The 17,041-nt window shown below is 37.6% G+C and overlaps 2 protein-coding genes across 4 annotated transcripts; both read left to right on the top strand.

The window, feature by feature from the left end:
* Positions 1–1,009: 1,009 nt before the first annotated feature.
* On the top strand, positions 1,010–3,526 carry LOC140784636 (probable lysophospholipase BODYGUARD 3). The gene is made up of 4 exons (XM_073132133.1): positions 1,010–1,709; positions 1,787–2,121; positions 2,202–2,401; positions 2,961–3,526. Exons 1-4 carry the CDS (start codon positions 1,154–1,156, stop codon positions 3,283–3,285), a joined length of 1,416 nt encoding a protein of 471 aa, XP_072988234.1. The 5' UTR covers positions 1,010–1,153; the 3' UTR covers positions 3,286–3,526.
* Positions 3,527–3,771: 245 nt separating this feature from the next.
* On the top strand, positions 3,772–8,632 carry LOC140785114 (probable protein S-acyltransferase 12). 3 transcript variants are annotated; one of them, XM_073132853.1, is made up of 8 exons: positions 3,776–4,198; positions 4,824–5,076; positions 5,798–5,889; positions 6,679–6,805; positions 6,891–6,976; positions 7,107–7,172; positions 7,836–7,953; positions 8,514–8,632. In XM_073132853.1, exons 1-7 carry the CDS (start codon positions 3,998–4,000, stop codon positions 7,950–7,952), a joined length of 942 nt encoding a protein of 313 aa, XP_072988954.1. In that variant the 5' UTR covers positions 3,776–3,997; the 3' UTR covers position 7,953; positions 8,514–8,632. The 3 variants fall into 3 exon arrangements, with proteins under 3 accessions (XP_072988952.1, XP_072988954.1, XP_072988953.1); XM_073132852.1 differs by having other exon boundaries at positions 8,385–8,522; XM_073132851.1 differs by lacking the exon at positions 8,514–8,632 and having other exon boundaries at positions 3,772–4,198; positions 7,836–8,141.
* Positions 8,633–17,041: the final 8,409 nt, after the last annotated feature.

Genomic DNA, 17,041 nt, shown 5'->3' on the forward strand with positions numbered 1-17,041 from the left:
TGGTTTTATATCATCGTGGATTTGGTAGAATTAGTACACAGACGTACTTGGCCGGTGCATGCTGGTTGCATGAGCTATGAAGGGAAGTTGCTCATCTTGACAAGGTCATGTTGTTGAACGGTTCCAGGAGGGCTGGAGAAAGTACACAGCTTGAGGTCTTCCAATGTGAACATAAGAGCTTAAACAGAGCATCTTCAAATTATATTAGAAAAGTACAGATGTTAAGTGATCAAAATTTTGACCTTGTTCCATGTAGGGTTATCAAAATAATCAAAGCCAGCTCGATCAAGTTTTTTTTAAATGAGTCAAATTTAATTTATTAAATTAGACTCTCTTTCAAATTGAGCTTGAGCACTCAATTTATATTTATTAATTATATATATATATATATATCATAAATAATAAATACATTTCCGTACATGGTTAATTCCCTTTTTATTAAATGTAGACCACCTAAGATTTGATTCAAGATTGATGCTTGATTCGAATAATTCAAGTTTGAATTATGTTTTAATTGGAATAGGCTTGAATCAGCTCATGAAACGCTGGAAACAAGCTCAAATTGAATCTAATCAGTTCAAACTTAATACTTTAATTCAAGCTTGGAACTAATTTCAACCATGCTAGAACACAGCTGGGCTCGATTACATCACTAATTCTATATAACCTCTCTACAAGGTGATTAGCTAATTAATAACTCTGGTCAAATTAAAATATGGGGATATATTACCACATTATAGTATTCTGTATGTGTACTCCTCGGCCAAACCAGTGATACTAGATATAGATACATATAATGTCAGAAGTAATCTCAAAAAGGAAGCGGTTATATCCATTGCTTCTATACTCAAGTATTTCCATTTCCTTCCCAACAACGTGTAAAGCACGTGCCTCCACTGTTGGCTAGGCAAGTGTTAGCCCAGGGAGTTCAACAACTACCTACTCCTTTTCACCCTGTCAAACAAAAGATTTTATTGTACTCATCAGTTGATATCTTTTTCCCCACTTCTCTAACGAAGCTTATTTCTTATATAGCCTAAGTCTTCTCTTCCCGACCCTCCCCCCAATTGCCTTCCACTAGTTGGTTGTATGGTGGGTTACAATAAACACCCACTCACTTGGAGATCAGCATCATCAATAACCAAACATTACAATGGGAGTGAGATCGGGGTTTGTGTTCACAGGAAGAGTAGTAAACGATGTCATAAGCTTCATAGTGTTCACATTCCTGGACCTCTCGGATGCGCTGCTGTGCTTTGTATACAAGCTTGTGGATTATGTAATTGAGTCCGAGTGGAAGCCGTGCTACTGCTCGTCGTCGTCGCCCTCCTTCTCCCCTAAGGACGTGATAACCAACGGCGGGAAGATCCTCGTGTCGGAGAACGGCGGGTCGTCGAAGGTGGTCTCTCTCTCTTCTAGCAATAAACTTCACCTGGAGGAGATCTCCGATACGCTCTACTCGCGACCTTCTCTCGTCTCCGACCTCTCGCGCTCTGCCGTCGACGGCCTTCGCAAGCTCAAGCTATTTCGCTATCGGTTGACCACGACGACGACGTTTACGATCAACTCCACCATTGTTCAAATGCTCCATGGGAAAATTCATGGCCACGGGAGCAGCCCACCATCCCCTCGCTGGTCTGACTGTGGCTGTAAAGCCTGCAATTCCAGCTCTCCAGAAACCCTCTTTGTTCGAGCCCAATGTCCAAAAGGTAATTCCGCTGTACAAAATGAGATATTCGCATGCAGTCTTATTCACATTTCTTAAAAGATTTGATCTTTTTACTAGACGGAAGAGCTACGGAGGAGGACGTGTTGTTCATCCACGGGTTTATTTCGTCATCGCAGTTTTGGACGGAAACGGTGTTCCCGAACCTGAGCGAGGAGGCGAAGGCGCGGCATCGGCTATTCGCGGTGGACTTGCTAGGCTTCGGCCGGAGCCCCAAGCCGAACGATTCGTTGTACACACTTAGGGAGCATGTAGAGATGATCGAACGGTCCGTGTTGGAGCAGTACAAGGTGAAATCCTTCCACATCGTTGCGCATTCACTTGGAACTATCCTTGCTCTCGCTCTCGCCGTCAAGTATCCCGCCGCCGTCAAGTCCCTCACCCTTCTCGCACCGGTAAAGAGTTAAACCATTTATTTATATATACATATTAATTAATGCAAAATGTCTGATTCTTATTCTTATTTATTTTTTAGCCGTATTTTCCGGTGGCGAAGGGGGAGTGCGGGACGCAGTATGTGCTGCGGAAGGTGGCGCCGAGAAGGGTGTGGCCGGTGATCGCTCTGGGTGCCTCCGTGGCGTGCTGGTATGAGCACTTGGGGAGGACGGTGTGTTTGGTGTTATGCAAGCACCACCGGATCTGGGAGCTCGCCTTCAAGTTGGTCACCTTCAACAGGTCGTTAATTATATATAAGACCATCATCTCATATTTACTTATTTATTCGAAACAAAAATCTCACTAAAAAGAAACATATTAATCCGTCGACGTTAACGTTAATGTCAACTCTCTCTCTCTCTCTCTCTCTCTCTCTCTCTCTCTCTCTCTCTCTCTCTCTCTCTCTCTCTCTCTCTCTCTCTCTCTCTCATTCAATACATATATCAGGAGCAAAATGTTCCATTTCTTTAACTCTACGTGCGATCTCGGCAAGAGTCAAAGGATTGGTCGATCTGGTCGCACCAACTAATGACCTAATTAACGCAAAGGAAGTTATAGAACTCAAACCGGAGAAATAACGTATAGCCAGCGAGACCTAGTAGAGTCCTTGTCCTAACTCCTAATAAGAGATCTTTTGGCTGGTGATCTACCAGGAGTATACCAACAAAGGGTTGTTCAACAGTCTTGCATGTCCACCAAAGAGGGTGCCAACCAGACTTTTCTTTTTTGCAATTATCTAAAGTATAGCAGATTGAAATAATTAATGATAAATTTTCTAATATGCATTCTTAAATGACAGGGTTAGAACATATTTGATGGATGGCTTCTTCTGCCATACACACAATGCATCATGGCATACACTCCATAACATCATCTGTGGTAGCGCTGGGAAGATTGATCACTACCTTGACATTGTGCGAGACCAGCTTAAGTGTGATGTCACAGTGTACCACGGAAGGGATGACGACCTCCTCCCCATCCATTGCAGCTACGCCGTCGGATCTAAAATCCCTCGAGCACGTGTCAAGATCGTAGACAACAAGGACCATGTCACCATCCTCGTTGGTCGCCAAAAGGCATTCGCTAGAGAGCTCGAGAAGATCTGGAAGAGCACAAATTGCTGAGGTGTGATAAAAGAAAAGGAAAATAATAATTAATGCACAAGGAATGTAAGAGAAGAACAAATTATGGAACAATGCGAAGGTTGGGCCATTTTTATTTTCATTTTGTTTTCGTTTTTCAAATTTTATAATTTGAACATAAACTTGACAATTACCTACAGCTGTGTCTATGTTTGATGTCGTTGTTAATGTTATCATTCTTCTCCTGTAAGACCTTCTTAAGAATAATAAAGAATCATCTTCTTAAGGACTATTTTAATCATTAATAATATTATAGAAGATGTTACGGCAATTTTTAGGATATGGTATAGCCATGCCGATGGCACGAAGCCGGGTAGAAAAATTATATTTGAAACCTGGAACGTTTGAATATGATCTAATTTCATATTAATTTTGAGAAAAAAAAATTAAGGGGCATAATTCAGATACAGTGGACATACCGGGTCCAAAACCGATCCGATATATCACCGTATTGCCAACCGACAAACCGAGCGGTCCGATTAAAAATTCGAAATCACGACGTAGTACTGACGGATCCGATCCCGAGATCGATTCCCCCCCTCCCCCCTCTCCCCTCCTCGCGTAAGGGCGTCGTCTCCGTCTTGTAGAACAACTTAAGCTGGCCAGGTGGATCTTGAAGCGCTTGTTCCGGGCCAGAGCAGATCGGCGTAGGCCCGCCTCCGGCAACCTAGGGCTACCCCTGGCCTCCACCAACATGGATTGCTGCCGCCGCGCCAATCCCTTTCTCCTCTGCTCCAGCCTCAAGGTCCTTGGCTACGCCATGGTCTTCCTCGTCGCGGCCATTGCCGCCGCCTCCTACTACGCCGTCGTCATCGTCGCCTGGGGCCCGCGCCTCTTCAGCGGCGGCCTCGTTTCCGTCCTCGCCTTCGCCATCGTCATCGTCTTCCACATCCTGGTACCGGGGATTTTATTTGCTTTAATCCAAATTGCTACCTTTGGTTTCGGCATGGATCTAGAGAGTCTAGATCTCCGAAGTCTACGATTGTATTATCTCTTACTAAAAGATGGGGAAGAAGTTGTATTTTTGAGCCTTTCCCTTCACCCGGCCATCTTATGAAAACAAAAACGAGAATAAAAATGAAGACCCTTCAATCGTAAAATCTACACATCATATCCCATATATGGGTGGTGATTTGGATCCTTTTCAAGTCTTGTTAAATGTCAGTGTTGTATAATAATCTCTAGTGATGCTAATGTACAGGACGATTAAACTTTTTTTGTACTTCTTACAAATAATTCTCGAAACTAATGCTTTTGTGCAAATCGATTTAATTGTTAAGATTGTGAAGCCTTCTATAATTTCTGGAGCTTTAAATGGTAGTAAACCCTAAGGCCCTTTGGTTGGTAAGAAAAATATGAAAGTTTCTCTATCCTTCATGTTAATCATCTTGTATTTTTAATAGTAAATTTCCTTAATGGCTTCAAAATATATATATTTATCTTGTAGTTGTCATTGTTAACTAGACTATGTTTGATTCAGGTTTGTTTCGAATTCTTCAGGGATATTGTTTCTTCTGCAGCTTGCTCTGATAATATGGACGTACTTAATGGTACTCTTTCGTGATCCTGGATCTGTTCCTGAAAACTGGAGATCTAATGTTGAAGAGGGGAGTCCCGGAAATGCCAGTTCTACCACTTTTGCTAGTTATGTTGCTATTGAAACCGGGGATCCTGCATTGCCCACTTCAAATGAGCTTGAAAGAAGACCAGCTATAAGATATTGTACGCGATGTCAAAACAACAAACCCCCACGTTGCCACCATTGTTCTATCTGTAAGCTAGCACCCTGCTGTCACCTGAACTAAATTCTTGTGCAATGAATCTTGTTCTTAGTACTCTAACTGTGCAATTCTATTATAACTGACTTCTTGAATGATAGGTTTCCTTTATCCACATCATGTCTTGGAGATATACTTGAATCCTTCGTAAGCTCTAGTTCCCATAGTACAGGGAGTGGTTTCTCTGGCTGAATAAGCATCAATTGTCAGTGGAATTACATTATTTGTAAATGCAGTTTTGTTTGCTCTGTTGATCAGTTCTTTTAGTGCTAAAATAGAAATCAGATATCACAGTATCATAGTACATAAATTAGTAAGATTCATTTAATCATATAAAACGAGCTTGATCATTCAACTAGCAAGCAGTTGGAATCAACAGGGAAATCATAAAATGGTTGTAGTAACTTGTAACCATGTTGGTGCAAAAAGTCTTGGACAGAGGTGATTACGATAAGTAACCATGATACGTCTTTTAATATCTATGTTCTTTTGTTGAGGGTAACTCATGGAAAATATGTATCATACAACCACATTTTTTATCTGAAATATATAAAACAACAATTATTTGCCAAGAAGGTAATCTTCTAGGTGTCTACGTCTCTGTACTTGATTTTTCATTTATTTTTATCTTTAGTCTGTTATCTGCTGCAAACTTATACATACCTTGTGTGGTAGTCCTGTTTAGTTTCATATTTTCCTTCCATCTTACTTTGCAGGTGAGAGATGTGTGCTTAAGATGGATCATCATTGTGTATGGGTTGTCAATTGCGTAGGAGCACGAAACTATAAGTTCTTTCTTCTTTTTCTGGTACTTTGTAACCCCAATCCGCTAGCCTATCAACTCAGATAGTTCCTTTGGTTCCTTGATTTTGATCATTACTTGTCTTCATGTACTAGCAACAAGTTCTTGAGATTAGAATCAGAATTTGCAAGTTTTGGGATGATCTGAAAGCATTGTGCTTTAACACTAAGAAAGTAACCCAGAGTATAACTAATTTTCATTTGTCTTTACATAAAAGTTTGACATATCTTAGACTATCATTGTCGCTTGTGTACTGAACCAAATCTTGATCTGTGGTATGTCCTTCATTTGTTTGACTTGTTAGGATTGAAAGGTAAAGGCCTAAAGGGGTTGAGGTTTATATCATAGGGTTTTGGGCTTCTGGACCCATCCATAATGCCCAATAAAAAGCGTACCAGGAAAAGTCATTTGAAGTTTTTGAATACATATTGACTATGAGACTTGTTAGATTATTTGTCAAGGCCAGCCTGTTGTGCCTAGGATTTGCCTTAGGAATTTTCAAACTTATTTTAACCTTTGTCTTGTCCCGGTGTGGAATCAATAAGAAGGAAAACCAAGGGATATCTAAATCTTTATTTCTTGGTTGGTATGTCTGGCCTGCTTATGGCAATTAAACTCAATATTTGATTATTTTCCTTCTTTTAGGTGTTGTACATATTAGCTGTTAGACAATGTAGAACATCTACTTGTGAATTGCTTGCTGGCTTGCTGCTAACATTTTTGATGATTTTTAATAGATTTCAGCCTGTCTCATTCTTCTGAATGTAAATGAGAAACTGACTTTTTTGTGTTCAGCTGTATACTTTCCTTGAGACAGTGTTGGACACTCTTGCATTGCTTCCACATTTTGTCCAGTTCTTTGGAGATGCAAGAAGACATTCTGTCTCACCTGGCAATCTTGCTATTACATTTCTTGCTTTTGGTGAGCCTTATCGTAAAATTGTCAATATTTTATCCTTAAAAGTATTTGCAACAGCATAACTTCAGCCGGCATTTCTTTGGTGCAGTTCTTAATTTAGCTTTTGCCCTAAGCCTTCTCTGTTTCCTGGTTATGCATACGTCACTTGTGTTGAGTAATACAACTTCTATAGAGGTAATAATTATACATGAAATTTATCATCATTACGTGTTTCCGTTTATCAGCTGTTTTGAAGCTATACTGTATTAAATTCTTTCTGAGTTTCTGCTCTCTCTTCCTTAATAATAAATGAAACCTATTTTAGGTTTACGAGAAGAAGAAAAGAGTGCCATGGAAGTATGATGTGGGGAGGAGGAGGAACTTTGAACAGGTAATATTTTCTAAGACCTCATTTTTTGTCAATTTGGCTTACACTTCTTTTCTAAATTTTTTTTATGAGTTAATTGCACTTTATCTCTTATGGTTTGGTTTAATTCTATAAAACTCATGCACTTTTAACTTAAGCATTTACTTCCTCTGTAATCTTAACTAAAGTGCAACCGTTATTTTCTTTTTTTATTATATTGGTTCAAATATAGGTTGAATTTGAAGATTTTCATTATAGAAAAAGTTGCAGAGGATTATATAGGCTTAACACATTTAAAATAATACCGATTGAATTTTAGATGACATAAATATGATAAAAACATACATATATTTAATATATTTATTATATCTTATTATTTTAAATACGATCAATATTATTTTTTATGTGTTGAAAAACTTATCTAATCCTATACAATTCTAATGGAGATCTTTAAAGTCGATCTCCGGTTTAATCAAATATAATGAAAAAAGTAATAATTACACTTTACTCAATACTACAAGGGTTAAGTACTTAAGTTAAAAGTTATATATGAGTTTTGTGAAATTAAGCCAAATTATAAAGAGGTAAAATGCAATTTTCTTTGTTTATATATATGCTCATCTTTTTAGAAAAGTGAGACTTGACCCAGTTATATTTATTCAGGAATGTTTTATTTGTGTTGTTCAGGTATTTGGCACGAAAAAGCTGCTATGGTTTCTACCATTGTTCTCTGCCGATGATTTAGAAAATTTGCCTGCACTTCAAGGCCTAGATTTCCCTACTCGATCAGATGTTGAGGTATGAGGTATGGTTCATTCCAATCCATCTCCAATGCCTAACTGGTTGTCAATGGGTTTGTGTGTGTTCAAATGAATCCAATTGGATTTAGATTAATAGTATGTTATATGATTTGTTGTCTCTATAGAACCATTTGATTGTATTTGGGGAAACTACTAATAGAAGTTCAATATGCTTTTCTTTCTGTGCATTATATTTCATGGATCATCAAAACTGAATAAGTGGAAAAAAAAAAATTCAACTTATCTTACATCACCAATTTCAAAGAACGTGAATTAGATTGCTATAATGTTCTTGCCGTGGAGATCTCTTTGTTGATAATTTACCAGTTGGACTTCTCAGAAGGTGCTACTTTCAGGATAATCCCATGCATTTTTAGTTTTTACCACCATTTTGCACTCTCTGTTTTATATATTTGCAATTCTCTCCATAAACTAGATAATTGTATGCAATGTCCTACTGAGGAAGGCCACAAAAAGCAAGCTGCCTTACAAGCAGATCATTATCATGAAAGGCTTCCGACCAAAATACGAATTAAGGTATGCTTGGATGCTCTTCTGGTGACAGTAATTGAAACTGAAAGGAGCAGAACAAGATACAGCCGGAGATGAGATACTACAGCATATCATTTTATGAATATATTCACTCGGTAAAAGAGTGAAACCAGATCAAGTTAAGCTCCATTGAATCGTGCTTGCACCTAGGGAGCTCGAAACATTTGATTTCTCTGCCTGAAAGAGTGCGACCGCAATCCTGCGCTTCTCTTCCCTGGACATTTTAGACGTTCTTCGCTTTCTGCATTCCAGTTTCAGCAATGGTGCATGTGGAGTTCCATCTCTACTCCTTCAAGGACAAAAAGCCATTCATGGAGTTCAAGAGGGAAGGAGCAAAGGTATAACAGTGAGCAAAGAAGGCACCTGGCGAATTCCACCAACTTCTTAGGTTTTGGGGTGGAGAAGTCGAAGTGTAACTGTTGAGCCACAAGTGCCTGAACAGAATACGCGCAGCAGTATTGAAGAAGGGCGAACAGGAAATATGATATAAACTATTGAAGACGACGAGTTAGGGGGGGATCGATCTCACGGCACTGCGGAATGTCTTGGATACAGTAAGTAATGGCTTGAGTTCCTCATGGCTCAGTTTGCACAGGATTTGGACCTTTCACGTGCCCAACAAAGATAAGAGGAAAAATATTAGGAAGATGAATAAATTTTAACGACAAGGGAGGGATTTGCTTACCAAAGCGTCCAAAGGAAGGCAGTCGATGGGGAGCATGAGAAGTTGCAGAGAAGGTGAGGCAAATCCATGCTCTGGTATGAGAGGGAAGGTTGGTTCCAATAAGACTTGATATTTGAATTATCTTAACCGCTAACACTCATCTTCTAGATCAAACAGCAACCTAAGGCTAAGATCAGTTTGATGCTTACCAATCATCTGTACCACCCTGGCATGTTTGGTTGTATGAAAAAAAAAAACATTTGTTTTGGCTTGGCTTGGCTCAAGTCAACAATGCCGTGGCTCAAAAGATCAGTTCCTTTTTTATAAATAAATAATAATAATAATAATAAAAAGATCAGCCCTGCGGTGTTGGGTTGTAGTGGCTTGGAACAGTTCGATACGGGCTCAACTATAGGAGCGTTAGGCCCAATTGTCTAGTCCATCATTTTTTATTCTTTGATGCCTAGGTGGCTTCATATCAAGGGATAATTGGCTCTCTGTCCGAATTAGTTTGATGCTTTAGTTTCTCACTTTTGTTTAGAGAACAAAAAGAAAAGTAAAAAGTAAATAATAATAATAATAATAATAATAATAATAACAGCAGGAACTATAAGGATTCTGCATTCAGGACCTCTTATATTTTATCAAATTTTAGTTTCAATGTCACTTTTATTTTCAGAAGAATGTATATATATATATTAATCAATTGCCACTGGTACAAAAAGAATTGCTAATATCAGTGATCAAAATACGTACAAGAGGATTCGAGTATATACCCTCTTCCCAAGTGCAACAACTGTAACCCATAATCTGATCGGAGTTCACAAGTCAATATGCATGGAAATTAGCTTCACGAAATATACAGAAAATATAGAAAGAGGAGGAAAGAAATAATCAAATGAGAGAATCACAGTGCGTGATGAGCTATTTTCAATCTTGATAGCGCTGACGAGCAACACAGAATTGGACTCATGATGAGGTTGGGAAGCGGTCGAAACGATTACTAAGATATGATTGGAGTTTCTTGGCTCGAATCTTAGGTTGCGGTGTCACAACAGACCAAACCCAGCGTCGAACCAGCATCCAATAATTATAACAACTATCCGCAATCTAGCTTCGTATTCCCGAGCCCTACCACCAGGATCTTAATAAGAATCCCATCACTCTCACTCTCACTCACTCTCACTCTCACTCTCACTCTCACTCTCAATCTCAATCTCACACTCAAGCCTCCCAAGTGTATAAACTGCTCCATATTAGTAAAAAATAAAAGAAAAAGAAAAAGAAATCCCGCAACCAAGTCTCCATCACCAGATAACTCCGCCCGCCGCCCTCAATCTTTACCCCTCTTCATCTATATCGCGTCTAACGCGCGGGCACACACATAACTCCTCTTTGAATCTTCCAGCCCCCATCGATGACCGAATAATTCATGAGCACTTCCAAATCCTCCTCTTTAAGCCGGGGAGGAGACCGCGACGCCTCGCTCTCCTCCATGGAGCTGGGCCTCCAAAGCAAGGAGACCATTATTAGCTCAACCACCGCCACAACTAGAGCCGACCTCTCGACGGGCGGCACGGTGGCGGCGGCGGCGGCGAGGGCGGTTGCGGTCACGTGCCTCCTGTTGCTCGGCCTAGGTGGCGCCGCGCTGTTGGTCTGGTGGGCCCTCGCGTTCCACCAATCGAACGAGCAGCTGTGGATGGTCCCCGTCAGCCTCGTGCTGCTCGGCACGCCCGTGATCACATGGCTCTCTGTGTTCGCCTCCGCCGCTAGCAGATGATTAAAATCTTCTTACCATTAGTCTCTTGCCTCTTAATCATATTACGGTAATTACTTCCATCTCCTTTCATTTGAGTCGAATTTTTATCCTCGATCATATGGAACTCGTTTTGGTACAGATGTAATCGAATTGGGGTACTAAAAAAGATGATATAATATTTTTAGTTTTCCCGAAACGAGAGAGAAAGCTTCTCCCACTGTAATGAACACCAAATCGCAGACCGTATGTTGGCCCTATTGCCGCAATTTCCTACATCCGGTTACGTGTCAGACCTTGGTTGTCAAATGTCAACAATATCGTCTAGTAAAGCACACAGTTTTAGTATTAAAGCAGATGGGTTATAATTATGGATAGATAATTTTGACCGATGACTTGTCTGGTCGATTCCAAAGTCTAAAGGTTCGATGGGATTATTTCTGAAGATCATATGGTTTTTATTTTTACAGAGGGGTATTGCTCGGTTACCAAATAGATAGTCCCACAATGGTCTATTAATTTGCCACTCGATATGTCAATTAACCTACGTCATAAGTGGCTGATAACTGAGAAGCTCAGGTAGAGCTTCAAAATTGTTTTTCTCCTCTCTCCTCTCTCAGCAATTTTAGGTGGGAGGTGTGAGATATTTTCTACTCCAGGAGATATTTTCTTTCGTCGCTCATCTCCACTTCGTCGCTACTTTCTCGTTGTTGTCACCACTCCCCTCCCCTCCACCGTTGTCGCTCCATTCCTCTCCCCCGTCATTGCACCTCTCTCCTCTGCCAACATGCTTTAGGAGTTGCTGCCGAACTGACAATGGTCTAGGCTTGTCGGATTCGGTGGAACCTTTTTTCCTCATTTTACTTCTATTTTGTGTAGATTTGCTTGTTGGCTTGCCTAGATTTAATGTCCTAATGATGGAAGAGCTAAAAGTTGATCATTTTACGCTACTGTAATAATTTGGCATATATTTTAACTTATTTTTTGTGTGCTCTTTGGGCTTAATATGTTGTTCTTTGTGGGGGTGCTTTTGCCATGAGTGAGGGTGTTGGTGGCAGTAACAATGTGACTTCAAAGCGTCACAAAAAACCCGATCGAAAATAAATAAATGAATTAAATAAACTTATAGATTTTTGAATGTCTTGTCGAATTTGAACTGTGCTGTACCCAGATTTGCGCGTGTGTGTGTTAAGTTGCATAGTAATTTTTAGCCATAAAATAGGTACCTATTTTGGGACCCAAAGCCTATAAAAAGTTAGTCACTTATATACCATACTAATATTTCTCAAATATCTAATATGATACTAAACTCACTTATGTTTATTTTTCATTGTCATGATACCCACTTTAGAGCCAATTTTCATTCATTTTTCTTCATGAATTTGATTAAGTGAATATATGACAATAAAGTACTTTTTGAGCTAAAATAATTCCACCATTAAACCATCATTAATAATGTGTGAGTCTCACTTAAAACTTAACTCAAAGTTAATAAAAAAATTATGTCAAATACATGAAATTACTAACAGAGGGTTTGTTTAAATTATCTCTCATTTTTTTTAAGATCCGAATAAGAAATGTTAGTTCATATAATTATAGTTATCTTTATCACCTAATGTTGAATTGATTAGAGATCAAATCCTTGGATTATTAGTTCAACTAGTGGATCACCTTTTTATTTAGTAATACCTTAAATATTTGAATAATGTATTCATAGTTCTAAATATTTCTAAAAGCTAAAACATATATCTAGAGAAAATTAAAGGTAATGGCAATTGTATTTTTTTTCTTATTGTGTTGCTACTTTTAAACTAATATTATAGTATAAGTACATCAAATCATATGACTTATGACCTGTACAAAATCTTATCTTAATACACTTTTAATTTTAGGACTAAATTATGCAGTGCAAATAAAAAATATAATTAAATATTAAGGACAACTATATAATTCTAGAAAAATTAAGCAATACAATTTGAACGCAAAACAAACCCCCTACGAGTTATACAGTTCGCTTATTGGACCACCCAAAGAATAACTGAGTTTTAACGAGTCAATTATATTTCCAATTCTATAACAAAACCGAGTCGATGCGATAATCACTTCAATCAAGGTTCAATTAAACAGTAGCAATAATTTAACTACACGAGGTCTTTGTTCCCTTGTTCCAGGCAACCATTGGGAGGAGTCTAATTAAACGAGCACCAAACTCCCACCCACATGGGATCCCAAATTCTTCTATCAATCAGTAGGTGCGATTCATTCAATTCTTTATTCCACCATGAGGGAAAGCTCTTAGATAAGATTCATTCAATTCAAAACCAGATTAATATAAATCTGATACCCATTAAACAAAAATAACAGGGAAAAATATTTTGAACAAGTCTTACCAAAATATCAACAGCACACCCGAACTGCTTATGATATTAAACGTTCGTAATTTAGTTAGGTGGTTTGTACTTGGGCAAGGAGAGCCCAGGACCGGTGGGATTTGGGGGCAATGTTAACTTATTAAAAAGCCTATAAATATAGTGGATAGTTAGCTAAGCCTAAGCTACCAGTTAAATGTAGTGTACCTTTTGAAGCTACTGCATATATACCTAATTAATCTAGCTACTAGGACGTATTAAAATATATTAATTATGAATGGATGGAGGCTGTTTGACCATCAAATACATGATGGTAACATGAGCACAGGACCTAGAACACATGCATATGAATCGATCGATCCCACTACTTAGATATTATGGTTGATAGTCGACGCTGATAGAGACATGCATATATAGCTGGGAATAACGAGTGAGATCTTTTGCTCCATTTATGAGATAATATCATAACTCCAACTATTTATCTAATATATATGCCTTTGCAGTGCCCAAAGTTAGAAATTTATTATTGACAAACTTTTAAGATTGTGAACCCTCTTTTCGTTTAGGATTACATTTTTTTTCTTATTCTAGATTACATAACACTATAATTTTACTATTGATTTGACTAATAGTATTTTAAAAATAATCTCTTTTCCCTCGTACAATCATATATCTTATTCCACAAACCAAAATTTTCGACTATATCAATTTCGCTTTTTAATCTTTTATTTATATCCTCTCTCTTATCACCTATATATTTTATTGCATATGCATTATATACCTATAAGAAATAATTTTTAATAAAAAGGCTCACGCCCTGTTTCATTGAAACAAATAAGCCAACACCAAGTAAGTTTTTCAAATGTCTAGGTAAACTACCCAAGACCACAGTAGCAGCATATCCCTCAGAAAGAAGAAAAAACAACCAAATAGATCTTCCAAGCACTAAACAGCTATCAGAGGGAAGCAAATTATCACAGACCTATCCAAACAAAATATCACAACCACCCACCTATTCCAAACAGAAATATACAAAACACAAACACATAGACCAGAACATCACAGACATAGTTCTGTTAATCAAGTGAACAAAATGAAATAAGTTCTTTTTTTAGATAAAACCACCATCCTTCAATCTTCTACGAGGCCCAGACCTTGAGTCATCATTTTTGCCTTCTTCAGCGCCTCCTATCCTTGAAGTTTTGCTCAGCAAAAGAATAAGGATGTTATTATGCTGAAGGTCTTCCACAAATATAAATTTATCTCTAAAAATTCTGTTATTTTTCTCCTGCCAAACACTCCAAACAAGGACAACAACCCAACTGAGAGTCTCATTGTTAATCTCTTTCTTCTGTTACAGCTTTGTATCAAGGAACCAATCTCTTGCATGCTAAGGAATACTGGTCATGCCAGTAGCAATCACCACATCGCATAAAGAGATGATCAACATATTCCTCTCTAGCATAGAATACACAATCAGTGTTACCAGTCCAACCTCTCTTCTTCAGATTATTTTTTGTCAAAGTCTTGTTCTGACACATCAGCCACAAGAAAAGTTTAACTTTTAAAGAAATCTTCAACTTTCAAATTTTCTGTATAGAATGAGAAATAATCCCACCATTGTTGAGAAATTTCTAAAGGAATTTAATCATGTAAATCTCATTACTCTCAAGCCTCCAGTTAAGCACATCCCTGTTATCAATCAAATTTAAGCCACTATCCTCCACCATCAGCTTTATTTCCGACTCATCATCTTTTTGCTGATACATAAGAAATCGTCTATATCTCAGGTTCCAACGAGTATCAGACCAAACCTCATGAGTTGGAGCCTTATCATCCCACGCAATTTCAAAAAATTGAAAATATCTGATAGCCATGCTACATTCACCACACCAGATATTTTGCTAAAACTTAACAGACTTACCATTTTAAATTGTTCAACTAGCTCCAATCTGAAATAATCTGTCATTTGCAAAACACCTCTTCAAAAGGAGAAAATCTTGCCGATCTAGTCAATTGAAGTCCTCAATTTTAATATTTCTATAATACCATTGCATAACTAGCTCTGCCCATAATTGATTTTCAGAGTTAAGAAGTTGCCACCACTATCTATTTTCCATTGAACTAGAGAGTCCTTTTTTTTGAAACATACGTTTCTTTCCACAAAAAAGCCCTCCTTAACTTATCAATCCTTGTCTTCACCCATTTAGACATATTAAAGGATAAAAAATATAACCGAATAGAACTCAACACCTAGTTAATCAATATAATTCTTCTTCCAACAGTTTTCCTTTTCAACTTGTAAGCCTCTTTTCCATCTTCCCTATGACTGGCATTCAGTCACATTTTTGCAATTTTCTGTCATGAAAATGCAGACCCAGATACTTACTAGGAAGCTTCTCCACCTACAAGAAATAATATCACTTTAATTTAAATTTATAACAAATAATGAATATTTAAATCGATTTTGACTAATTATTTATATTTTACCTCAACTTTGTGTTACATCAAAAATATTTGTTACACTATAATTTTAAATTATAAGAATATCTTACTTTAAATTAGAGGTATAATTTTAAAGTGAGAATCTAGAATACTTACCTTTAAATTGTATCTTAATCTCAGAGAAAGCGATGCCTTAGTATTAACTCTATTACATCATCAATTAACTCAAAAGCTTAATTTTAAAAAATATATATTTAATATTTTAGCACTTTTATTATTATTATTATTTTTTGGGGGGGCTATAACATTTTAATTGACTGAATAATAAACTTAAATAAATAACAGATTTGATAGATTTAAAATTAGGATCTATGTTTTAATACCATGTTAACTCATAAGTTACTTCACAGTGTTAAATTCTTAGAGAACAATATTCTCTATATTTTATTATTCTAACAAACCCTAAACGTTGGACTTGGTGGTCAATCTTTTGTATTAGACTCAAGACTCTTATTTTCTTAAGCTTCCAATTATTGTACTCTATAGTTGGAATAACGTATGTAAGCTCAAAATATTAAGCAACCTGACTTGGAAGTCATGAAAATAATTGAATATATATATATATATATATATATATATATAAGAGTCAATTTCCACTCATCGGTCGCCGAGATCTCTAGAACTGCGTCCAGTCAGTTTCTTGACATATATTTATGAGGAAATTAATCGAGCTTGTGGACTAATATTTTAGTAATCAATTAACACCGTGACAAACAAGCCAACTAGTTTGTGATCGAATTGATTAGTTGATTATGGATTCCGAAAGCTAGGGCTGGAAAAACTGGAACCCAAAGTATATATGCCAATTCGGGAGTCTTCGGAAGGTTCGAATATTCCCTTCCATCGTTAGCTGTGTTTTGGAATTCGGCAGGATAATATAGAATCTCTTGCATCTTTGTTGTGGGAAAAAAGAACAAAGTATATAAAGTAGGAAATTGCTTTAATTTGAGGCTACGAGCCTGGATTGGTCCAAATGGGCAATGGGCTCATCCAAATCAGAGCCGAATCTAGCCGCAGCCCGAGCCCAATTTATTTTGGGCTAGCGAGCCTAACGAGGTCTGGTTGCGATCTATATTGCGTTCGATTCCAGGGTTGCAAATATCGACTCATCTCTTTAAAGCAAATAATTAAAAGCTCCCTCGCTCTCGCTAATATTTACTAGTCGACCATTGCATTTTGCTTTAATAAAATAGAGAATATTTATTTACTTTTATACATAAAAATAAATAAAACCTAAAGTACCTCTC

The sequence above is a fragment of the Typha latifolia genome, chromosome 3 (assembly GCF_019914945.1).
Source record: "Typha latifolia isolate L0001 chromosome 3, TyphaL0001v2, whole genome shotgun sequence".
Lineage (NCBI taxonomy): Eukaryota > Viridiplantae > Streptophyta > Magnoliopsida > Poales > Typhaceae > Typha > Typha latifolia.